This window comes from Cyprinodon tularosa, unplaced genomic scaffold (assembly GCF_016077235.1).
Source record: "Cyprinodon tularosa strain WSP-4 unplaced genomic scaffold, ASM1607723v1 ctg973, whole genome shotgun sequence".
Lineage (NCBI taxonomy): Eukaryota > Metazoa > Chordata > Actinopteri > Cyprinodontiformes > Cyprinodontidae > Cyprinodon > Cyprinodon tularosa.
This window is the reverse complement of record NW_024039755.1, coordinates 140,552-152,827: the sequence shown is the minus strand read 5'-3', so window position 1 is coordinate 152,827 and position 12,276 is coordinate 140,552. Positions and strand designations below refer to the sequence as shown.

Sequence of the window (12,276 nt, the reverse complement as noted above, 5' to 3'; positions counted from 1 at the left end):
GATAGAAAAGCAGAAGTGCCTCTGCTCTTTGATTAACATGGACATTTAAAAACAAAAAAACAAGTGTACTCTGAAAAATAGCCAAATGACCTAATCAACACAGCAGCGTAGTTCTCCATCTCTAGGTCTTTTATTTTTAATATATTCCATCTTTGATCCTAATAACTGATTGGGTTGCAAAATTGTGCAAAAACACACACACAGACACACACTCACTCACACACACAGCAGGTATCTTCATGTCGACTGGTACCTCATTAAGGTGAGGAGGCAATGGAGGAGGTAAAAGGAAAAAAAACAAAAAAAACAAATACACCACACAGCAAATGGGTCTATGTATTCATCCAGACCCAAACACACCTAGAGAGAACACAATCACACCTACAGAGAGGGAAAATTGATTCCGTCAGAACACAGGGAGATCAAAAGGCTTATTATAATTGGTCTCTAAATGTGGCAGAACTCTCACTCTCACATATACCAGCATACAGACAGTGCACCGACAAACATAGATGTATCCTCAATAAATTTGTTATTCACAGGAGGGGAATGTAATACAGAAAGCTGTGGTGACAAGTCTAAATGTGCTGCACGGCGCTGGCAAAGGATCGCAGCAGAAACAGGAAGCAGGGACAACGTGCTTTAACAGAGCAGCACAAAGAACAGGGAGATTGCTGTAAAGACTGGAGAATTGGGATGTGAAGATGATCCTCCCATTATAAGGATTAATAAGTATATATGCTCCTGGCTCTTTTCTCTACTGAATCAAATTAATCACCACTGCTCCCACTAGCATACCCTTTTCCCTCTGCTCTGTCTGCTTTTACATCACCCACCTCCTCCTCCTCCGTCACTTGCTCTTTCCCTCATTCTTTTGCTAATTGGGCTATCCGAGGTGCCGACTTCAAAAGCTACCTGCCACCAAACACAAAGTCTGCAGAAGTTTAAAAAAAGGACAGTAGTTTGGGATGAATATGTAAATGCTGGAAAAAGACTAATGCTGCCACTCATCTCTTGTACTTTCCAAAACAGACCTTTAAATCCTGATCAGCCAGTGTTATTCCTTTTTATATGAAAGAGAGAAGTAAACAAACACTGAAAGGTAGTAAATAAACAAACCCACTTCAAAGTAAGACATTTTTTTTAAAGTAGCTTAAAGGGAAATACTGGGATAAGCTTACTGCCTAAAATCTTCTGTGCTGCACTAATCGCTTTATAGGCTCACAGCAAATCCAAAACAACAAGGCTGTTTACAGTTACAAATGGTCTAATGAGAAACAGCATATGTCTGACAATATAAAAGGATGATTGATCATCTAATAATATTGCAGGAGGATTTCAATAGTCATTTCATTAAGGGATAGCTCTTCAAAAGGAGTGTTAAAACAAATCAAGTCTGTGCAGACAGACAAACAAGCTATTAAATCCACTTATTAATCAGGCTCCACTGAACCATAATTAAACCTCATAACATATAAACCCTCAATATGTGGTCTTATTAAAAACTATACCGACAGGAATATTCTAAACATCAATAAGAATGAACAAACAAACACATAAAACCACTTCTTTAAATAAGTAATGTCTGGGTCACTGCTATGAAGGAAAAGTAAACAAATTCGGCTTTTTGAAAATATTTCCAGCTATGGAAATTGAAATCATGATGTGGAAACTAAAGAAGAGCTTTCCATTACATATATAAAGATAACACTACTTAAATGCAAGATTGGGAAAGTTAAGATCAGCACGCCTATTAACCAGATGGCTGCAGGCTGTACCCAAGCAGATAGCCTGACTAATTGACTAGCTACTATCAGCATGTTTTAATCTCAGTGTTCTTCTATGAAAAGCTGCATGGCGAAAAATGTATCATCAACTTATGCATATTAAGCAAAATTATTACAAATTTTCCACTAAATTTTGTGGGAACTTTTCATTCTTATAACTTATTTCTTCTTGTTAAGTATTCTATATTTTAATAAATGTAATGGGTAAATACCAGAGATAACGTTATTGTAAGGAAAGAATAATCATTGTTTTTTATTTTTTCTATAAAAAGCAATTTGATAAGGTTTTGATTCAACTCTCAGTGCAAAATGGTAATAGGTAAAACAACTCTGCCTATACGTGGCTGTCTCCCACCAGACCACAAATAAATATAATTCCTCATCTATAAAATGATCTGGTTTTCAGTTTTAGTTCACTCAATAGGTTTTTTGAATCACCTTATGAGACAACTCAAATTTATTCAATTTAATCAAAGTTGGAAGCAAACCAGAATATTAAAATTCCTAGGCCAAGTTACATATCCTTCAATTCAGTTTAATTTGCATCCTACAATTTTTTTATCTCAGACAGTAGGACTAAACCATGCAACTCCAATCATCTCACTGGTTAGCAAAGAATTGCTTGCTTTTATTTTAAAACGGCAGCTTAGTTGGATGAACCAGGGATGACATTGGAGACCAAATAAATCTCACATGATCTTAGTATTTGTGACTCCCTTGATTCATTCATTCATGTCAAGCAGAGCCCTCCTGAAAACCTGCCCCTTCCAACTTTAACGGGAATAAATGTGTCTCCTTGACTTTATAAAGTTAAAGAGAGGTTGGTATGAAAAATTCGACCTTACTTATCTTTGTTGCCATTTGTCCTCTCCGTCTGCTAAAGGGCGGCTCATTTAACATCGAGGCAGGAAGTCATTTTGGAAGGAAAATTACCCGTAGAAAACTTCTATCTCCTCAGTTCTTGACATATTTTTGCATTAAGTGACTCTATAGCAGATTGGTAAACAGCAAATTAGTAGGAAAAAAATGTCTGCGTGTAAGGTAAATTCATATAACAGCTGCTGCAGAGTGACTTGTCAAAAACAGTTCATACAGGTGCTAAATCAAATCCTGCTGGTTCTTAGAGGTCTCTAAGATGTCTCCAAAAAATATCAGGACAAAAGAAGAGAGTAAATTAAAGTTTTGATACATAAGAAAGAAAAAGGTTTGACAACAAAAACATTCTTAAACCAGATTTCCATCCAACAGAAATGACTTCAACAGTAAGTATTTCTCAGATGTTTACAAATAAAAAAAAAAACAACCTGAATGTTTGAACTGTAACTATACGGTCATATGTTTACATCACTTTTTTCACCGCAGTGTTTTTTTCCATCAAAATGTTTTTATCACTTCTGCTTACCTTTTTTAAGGCTGCACTTTAAAAAATGAAAAGGTCTAGAGAGCTGTACTTAACGAAATTTCTTTTTGTGTACACTTGTGTGTACAAAATGACAAAATAAAACTGTCTAAGTCTACATCTATTACAACCTAGAGCTCAGTGGAAAAGACAATTCGTGAAAACGGCAACAATTTATAGGAGTTTCCACCAAACCATATGACTCCGATAATAACAGATCAGGGGTGCAGAAAAGAGCCAAAGTCGTGAAAAAAAAACTGACACTGATTAGATCAGATGAATTTTAAAAGGAAAAGAGGACTGAGGGAGGGATTTGCAGAAACAGTAAAGGAAGGCAGACCAGGGCAATTAAAATGGTCCAGACAGAAAGATTCACTGACTGAAGAAGCTGAAGGTTGAGCAGCTCATCATTATGCTGACGAAGGCTGCTATTGAAATCAGCTCAAGTCTACATAGGTCTTTACCATGAACACAATTACTACAGCTATGAAATGCCAATTGTAGTGACATTCTGGCACATCCAATAGCTCAATGTGAAACTGTTTAAATGCAGCTCCAGTCAGATGATATGTGTGTCCCTCCATCAGTTGTCTGGCCCTCCACTAAGCAGCAGAGGTCGACACTTCTGACCGTGCCTTGAGCACATTACCCACGCTGCATGTCTATTTTTTTGTGTGTGGCTGTGTGTGCTTGCTCGTCCAGCTGCTGGGCAACTGATGAAGAGGTGGAGGAAGGGTCAGAGTGGGTCGCCAGAGACTTGGTGTGATCTCAGTTTTACAAGGGGACTGGGGAATGAGCAGCACAAAAGGAGGAAAGAAAAACAAAAAAAAAAGTACTTGGAAAAGAGAAACAGCTTCTGGAAATGTGAGGGAGCTCAGGAGGAATAAATCAGGCCTTCAGCTGTCTCTTTAACACAGAGAATGATGGGCTAAGGAACAAGGTTAAGGCGCATAAGCAGAGCTGGAGCTTAGTGGCGTCTGTGCATATGCTAATTTACACAGCAGCCACTAATCAACAGGTTTGAAAAAGATTTTCTTTTTTTTATTGAAAAACACAATCCCGCTCAAAAATGCATACTTGCACAGAGGTATATTTAAATTCGAATCAGTCTTTTGTAGCATACTAATACATGCCATGAAAATCAATAGCCCCTACCTGTCACCCCCTACTACCCAAACCCACCCCACTCATCCCCACAGAGAGACAGGTGTGAGGCTATGAAAAGGCCAGGGTGTCTTTATATACAGCGCCTGGAAAAGGTTATTAGACATCATAAGGAAAAGGCGAATGTCTGGGCCAAGAAAAAAATAAGGATTCCTGGGAGCATGGGCCAAATGGAGTGTGGATGAGGGGAGAGTCATATTATGGAGTGGCAGGCGAATGTGAGGATTTGATATAAAGGTGGATGCAGATGGGACAGCTGACATTTAACTGACATCAAAAGCTACTATAAGGCGTCTGTGCACGCACTCTGCTGTTTATGTATATAACCTGCATGTGTGTGATGAGTATGGACACTGAAGGTCGGCTCAAAATAAATACACACTGTCTGGAAGCCCCTGATGTCCGGGCAATAATTTGAATATGGAGGAGTTGAAGCAGAAGGCTCAGTGACACAGGGACAAGGTGATAGGAGTGGACAGGTGTGTGTGTGTGTGTGTCAGCATTTTGTACAAGGACAGCTGGTGAGGCGTCAGAGGACATCAGTGACCTTCTCCTTATCCCATCATATCCTGCCGTCCCATTGTCTGCCTGCACTGATGTGTTCAAAACACACCCAATGCTGAAGGTAGGTGCAACAACAAAATTAACTACAGTGGATGAGGGGGGTGTTATATCCCCCCTGAAAGTAACTTGTTTTGATTTACATTTTCTGAATAATATCCCTATAAAACCAAGCTTGTAGCCCAACAAAGATTGAGGTACAGATAAAGGTCTGTAGCTCCTAAAAAAATGTTTGTTCCTTGGTTGCACTTCCTGGTGTGGCATAAAAACTGTTTATTATGTTTCCTACCTACAATGGCTCTGCCTGCTGCTAAAGCTAAATCAGGTAGCATTAGGCACAGCCTAGAGAACTCTTAAGTTTTTACCAACATATCAGAGTTATTAACAGTATCTGTACTCACAAAACAGAACTTTTAACACAAAGATGTTCCTCCTGTGTTTGGGAAGTCAATATGTGACTGCTGGTTATGCTGACGGCCAGACAATAATGTTAAGAAGCTTGGATCTCAGCCATCATCTTCCTTAGGGCTCTACAGTTTGAACTGTTTTCTCAGTTGAACATCTAAATGAGGGAAAATCTCCAGCAAAATGAAGAAAAAGTGGCTACCATAAAAAAACAATTAAAAAAAGGCTCCCAACACACACTAGACCTACTTTCTGTTAACATTTGAAGACATCTTACTTCCTTGACCACTGCCCCAATGCAACTATTGCATTTGGCCTGAGTGAAATCTTTAAATGAATGAGACGACAGCATGGTTTCCATGACAAATGATAGTAAAGCTAATGTCAGTGTGCTGTCAGATCCAAAATTAAGGATAGGGAGGTTCCAGCAGCTTTGCAGCTAGGGTGACCAGATATAAAGACACTAATGTGGGAGAGCTAGGATGCTTATGAGGGACCGAAGCAGGTTTTTCAGCTTTGCGTCTCTTCTGTGACTTATTTTGCTCCCAAGAATCAAATTTAACTGACGTCAGATTAGACTCATACCAGTTCATTTGTTGAACATTTCTTTTAAAAAGTGTTGAAAATATAGCACTTTTAAACAATTAAGGCTAAAATCAGAACATGGGAATCAGATATTGCTTTACCTATTATTAATATTGAATAAATAAAAAAAATCCTCTCACAGTTACAATCGGTCAGCCTGCATTTAAAATGACAACAATCTGACTTCATAAAGATGTGATATGGTTGAAGATGAGGGAGATGTAAACATTTTGTTGCACCCTACTTAAAAAGTCACTCACAGTAAAGCAACCAGCAGAAAATTGGGGTGAAACCCTGCTGTGTAGCGGCTAACAGACAGAGAGAAGTGGGAGAGGAAATGTGTGTGAAAATCAGTGTGTGCAGTAATAGGCTTACCTTTGCTACCCTTTGCTATTAAAAATAGAGGAGTGGGCATCAATGATCATGAAAAAAAAGGGGAAAGAAAAAAATAATCCTTAATATTTTGAAATGGAACTTTAAAAGAAGTGAGCTAAACACACAAAATAAGAAAAAACTTACGCTTTGTTTGGGATGAGAAGGTTAAGGTAAGTTTGGCAAAGAGTTCACTGCTTTGAAATTTTTCCTCATTAGCCTTTGTCCAAAAACTGTTCTCACTTAGGTCCTCGGGTCCGATCTAAAAAGGACAGTAGTCACATATACAGTATACAGAGAGAAGAATGGAAAGAGAAACAATTAAAAACAGGAACAAGGATTTAAAGCCTTTACATAATCATTTCTTCAACATTCTTAAAATGTTCATCTGAGCAGCTGAAATACGATAAAACCAGTTGATAAAGAATTCAGTGGAAATAAAGAAATTGTCAGGAGTGTGATGCTAGAGAGGATGATGGATGGGAGATAAAGAGGAAACAGAGGAGAATTTCATTTTCTCTAATTACTTCACACTCTTCTATAAAACAACCACAGCTCAAGTTTGAAAGAAGCTTTCCCCCACAGAATCCTTTCCCTCCCTTAGTTTTATGAGTATGTTTTCACACAAGACAAAATTAACTCTTCATGTTTTTCTTCCTTCTTCCACATTCTAAGTTTTCACATCAGGAGGAGAAAAAACCCAGAGCAAAGGAGAAAGCACTGGTAGTAAATTTAGAGATATCAGGCCTTTCATTTTCGACAGAGCCTCAGGGATGGGCTTTAAGAGAAAAAGACAGTGAGTGAGGCAAAAGAAATGTGATATGGCAATGAGTCGAAGGAGCCAGAAAGAAAGCAAGAGTGCATTCAGGGGGGGGAGAAAAAGGAGACCCAAGCCATGAAAAAAAGGCCATTTAAATTACAAAAGAATACCATCCTTTCTAGCAGCAATTTAATTATCTTTCAGTGGCGCAGTTAAAAGAAGGAGGCTTATTAAAACTCAATTTCTGTGACATCCTTGTCAAACCCTCCTACCACCCCAACAAAGAAGGAGTGAGAAAGAGAGAGTAAATGCTGATGAAGTCAGCTTTAGCCATTAAACAGTAGCTTTAGGCTAAAGAAAGAAGGAAGGACGTTTTGATGTTTTAACCATCACAGAGGAGAGAGTGTTGAAGAACATGAAGCACATAGTCATGAGATACACGTATGCATGGAAGCTACTTTTGGTGAATATTTTACTAACAAAAGCTCCAGCTTACATTTTAGCTCCAACAGAAGCTCCCTTAAAATAAAAGCTGCACTCTTCAACAATGTTCTAATTAAACTCAAGGCTGCTAAATGGTTCATATAAGTTTATTAACTATTTTCTGTCACTGACCTTACTCCAGTTGGCTCTCTTCAACTGGACCTCTGGTTTGTATTCTTTTTTAGGCTGGAGCCCAAACGGTAGTGCAGGTGGTGCAGGAACTCCAAAGCCTGGTGGAGGTGGAGGCACACCTGGTCCAGGTGGTGGAGGAGGAACACCAGGAAGTGGTGGTGGGGGGGGAGGCCCCATTCCTGGAAGGGGTGGAGGTGGCGGAGGAGGTGGAGGTGCCTGACCAGGAAGAGGAGGTGGGGGAGGAGGGGGAGGTACAGCAACGGTAGCCGCTCCTGGTACAGGTCCAGATGGGGGCTGAGAGGGAGGAAAAGCTAGGTGGCCCGGGAGAGGCGGAGGAGGTGGAGGGGGAGGAGGAGGAGGCAGACCAGGTGTTGGCACGGGAACAGTAACTGTAACAACCTTAGTTTTGGCCTCCTCCAGATCCTTTGACAGTTTTTCAATCTGTAGGCAGATAAAGTAGCATGAAAAGAAGCATCATTTACACTCATAGCATAAACAATACTCCCTGCCTGATGTAGCTGTACCAAATCTGTAAGAGAGGAATCTGTCTTTTATTGTGCTAGAGCTAAAACACCAGACTGGATCTATGAAAATCATTTGACTCTAAACTAAGTTTTCAGAGCATTCCATGGAGTTTAGACTAATAAGAAAAACTATAAAGAAGTTGTCTTATATTGCTCAATGAGAAGCAGCCCATCAGATCCCAGGGTTTCTACGGTAGCAGCACCGGTCCTGCCTCCTTGACTTTAGATGTGTGAAAGTTTAAAGGAATTTGTTGTATCCTACAGTGCAGCAACATGAAATAATTGATTAAATCATTAAATAATAATATCAAAATTGTATATATTAAAATTAAATCATTAAATTTAATTGATTATATACTTGAAATAAATTCTCTATTTCCAGTTTTAACAAATAATGGCATATTTGAATAAACATATCACAAGATATTTATTTATTGTGTTGTGGTACCAATCACCATCCAAAAATATATCAGACAGACCAGAATCAATAAGAAAAATAATTAAAATTATTAAAAAAAACAGTGGAGAGGCCATCTTTTGTAAAAAAAAAAAAAAAAAAAAAAAAAAAAAAAAATCAAAGTGCCTTTAAGGGTTTGCATTGCATCATTTACTTCTTGTTTCATACATGTTTAGGTTAAAGGTCAGATTAAATGTGAAATAAGCTGTCAAATAGTCTTGTCTAATTTCCTTTAGAAAAACCTGGAATATAGCCAGAGTTGTCCTAGTTTTCTATTGTCTTCTATTGCAAAAATGTTAAATGCAGAGGAAACCACAATAAAAAATACTAAAATTATGTCTTTATTCTATGTAGTAGAATCTGGTTAAAGGCAGTGCAGAATATGAAGATGATGTCTACGTCCCTGTCTTTTAAAGCCAAGAAACTGCAGCCAGACTTAAATTCTAAATTATATTTTGTGTATTTACTTTGCAGGACCGGAAGACATTAAGGCCCTGACAATGATCCCTGAAACCATTTTGTTCCATTTCATCCTTGCGAAAAGCATTTTCCAAATAAATAGAATACCTAAGTGGAAAAAAAGGAGAACAAAAGAAGTAAAGTGAATATAGCCTAAAAAATATTTAGCATTAGGAAGAAAAGGGATGGAAGTAAGAATTTAAGTTCCAAAGGAAATTCAAAAGAAAAAGTTTTAAAAGTAGAGGATAAAGTTCTAAATTAGAAGCGAGTCTGTAATGAATTTTTCATTTCCATACTAAAGTACAGATTACAGTATTTACATCAGTAGCTGCCAAATTTTGGGAAAAGTGTCCAAGTCATTAAAGTCAGTCAGCTAATAAAAGCTAGTCAGCTTTTGAATATTGATATACCAAACACGATTTAGAGCCTAGTGCACACCAAAAAGCTAATTTCCTCTATGCGCCTTCCTGTATTTGGAGTGAAAACATTGCGTGTGTGCATGCGTGCGTACACGCAGGCGTCTGAAACCCTGTCCGTGTGCAGCAGTGTAACAAATTGTCTGCCTTGTTTCCTCAGACTTTGAAAAGAAGACGGTAACAGACAGAGGGAGCCCTTCAAGGCAGGTTTCTTTAGTCCAGCAGCAGATGTAGGACTGGGCACTGCATCATAAGAGAGATCTCTACATGTGGAGAAATCTTCCATCGGCAGCGCCTCAAACACAGAACGCGAGCCATCTTCGTATGAGAAGCTTGTTTGATGCCTGGCTCGTGGTGCTGCTGACTCTTTGGACAACTGTCTGTTTATGTTTGTTTGGAGCCTCTGTTTGATGAGAAGTTGACTCTGCTGGCGTCAGCTGCTGTGGATGAAGCTCATGTTGCAAGTTGGGTAGTTGTCCAAACGGAACACACACACACAGAACCATCTTCATAAAGTTAACGAGCACACGTGCTCAGAGGCAGACGGTTCTGGGTCACTTGGTGTGTTTGTGAGTTTGTTTGTCACTATGAGGCAGAGTCCAGCTGGTGTGGCAGCAGGACACTGACAGCTAAACAATCCTCATCTTTGCCTCCCCACGAATGAATACACAAAGACACACAAACTGCATGTGTATCTTGGCCTTAGAAATTATGTCTGTCCTCACGCCATCGTGGGTTTTTTTCTTCTCGTTTTAGTCTCTCCGAATGTCTCGCTTTTTATTATTTATAAGGATCCCTAATCTGTAAGGAATTTGGCAGGCTCCTGCAATATCCTTTCATTTTTCTTCCCTTCATTTGCTGCGTTTCAAAAAATCAACTTTGCATACCAGGGTCCAGTCTTAACGCGAGTATTCTCTAGTTTCAGCAAAATGAAAGATTGTGTTTTTCAGCATCTTTAAATATCTAATGTCATAAAGATGCATAGTTATTTGCATATTTGTAGAACATGCTATTAAAACCTGTCTACATCAAGTTCATGTTCTTTGATGCCACACTGATGAAAAAATACATGTTATAAAGCTTCCTCATAAGATTTAAAATTGGCTCTTTAAATCTCAAAAAGACTTTCCTGGTTAAACAAAACAAACATTGGGTTGGGTTTATGTGTACCTGGTTTTGCAAAGAGCCTAGCTGTTCCTGCAGACTTTGGTTCTCCTTTTCTCGCTCCAGTTTAGCAGAGGCCAGCTGTTCCTTCTCTTGGCACATGTCCTGCAGCTTCTGGTCATAATCACCCTCCAGTTTCTTCATCTCCACCTGCAGCTCTTGGCGCGTCGTCAGCTCCGTATTCAGCTGATATGTATTTAAGTCATGGTTAGAGACAACAAATATTTAGTATACTGGAAAAGAAAAATAGTGTGGAAAAGCTTAGAGTACCCGTGTCGTATTTGTAATTTGTTGTCACCAGGTGTTATCGGGAGAAAAACCCATTTCTCCTTCATTTCATGAGGACACTCAGAAAAAGGTCACTAAACCCTCTGGGCTGAACAGAAATAATGACTATTCAAATTGTTAATCTGAATGTGTTTGCTACTTTAAAATGCAATTAGGGAAATGTTTTGTGGAATTTAATGAACCCAGTAATGTTTGTAATTACACTCGTTTGTACAAAATACAACATGGGACTCCCAAAGAAATTAGGATTCCATTACAGCCCCCACCACAAATGTACTTAAACCCCTTAGAATTTTCACTTAGGTTACAACCACAGACTTTAGTATCGATACCATAATGTTGTATCCGGATACAATACTCATTTTTAAAAGTATCGATACAGTGCCACCACCAGTGGCACCTAAGCAGTCATTCATCTAAAGTGCAGAATAGAGGAAAATGCACAATCAGAACACTGTGTGATTGAATAATTCTGTGCACTTTTTAGTTTCAGACTTTTTTTTTTTTGTAACAGGTGCAGCTGCTGAGAATTATTTTTGTTTCTTAACCGGTTTGGCTAGTGTCATTGTTATGTGTGCAAAGCATAGCCAAGGATGGAACACTTAATTTTAATTTTATAAGTTTTTTATCAAGCTTGCTTAATATTGTATTTATTTATTGTATTTTATTTATTAATGAAAATATTTCTGTAGAATTTTGGAGTCTTTGTTTTCATCCTTGTGGTATCGAAAATGGTATCGAGTATCGAATATTTTCCTTAGTATCGGTATCGAGTTGAAAAGTTTAGTATCGTGACAACCCTAATATATAAATATATATATCCACACAGTAACATATCACTGTGATATTCCGAGTTAGATATAATTGGATGAAATAATCTAAAAACCGGTACGCATGCATATTCAGCCCCATCAAGTCAGATACCCCTAAATGCAGGGAGTATAAAAAGTAATCTAAATACACTTAATTGGGAAGACATAGCTGATGTGTGATTTAATGCATATTTTCAGCTGTTCTCTCAGTTTGTTAGACAATATGAACAAATTACATCATTAAAGCTAAACTGTTTGTAACTGTATAGCTCTGAGGACCTCAAAGTGCTTTACACTAACCAGGTGTCCATACAATCGTAACACCAGGTCCTCTGACCATCAACACCAGACGAGGAGGGTGGAGTGTCTTTCCGAAAGACGCAATGACTGCGACTGACAGAGGAGCAACCCACTGGCTACAGGCATACAGCTACATCCTGAGCCACAGTGTGAACACAGCACTCTGTTTCAATTTTAGCTTTTTTTCTAGAGGAGAAAAAAAGGTATT

At 38.5% G+C, this 12,276-nt stretch overlaps 1 protein-coding gene across 2 annotated transcripts in view; it reads right to left on the bottom strand.

Annotated features, from left to right (window-relative positions):
- The window catches only part of LOC119776986 (protein diaphanous homolog 1-like), a 140,255-nt gene that overhangs the window by 71,964 nt on the left and 56,015 nt on the right, over positions 1-12,276 (bottom strand). For both annotated transcript variants that reach the window (XM_038275708.1, XM_038275709.1), the window contains 4 exons: positions 10,675-10,854; positions 7,649-8,089; positions 6,421-6,535; positions 6,277-6,291 (listed from right to left, as the gene is read on the bottom strand). In XM_038275708.1, coding sequence (XP_038131636.1) covers positions 6,277-6,291; positions 6,421-6,535; positions 7,649-8,089; positions 10,675-10,854 — 751 coding nt within the window. The remainder of the gene's footprint in view (positions 1-6,276; positions 6,292-6,420; positions 6,536-7,648; positions 8,090-10,674; positions 10,855-12,276) is intronic.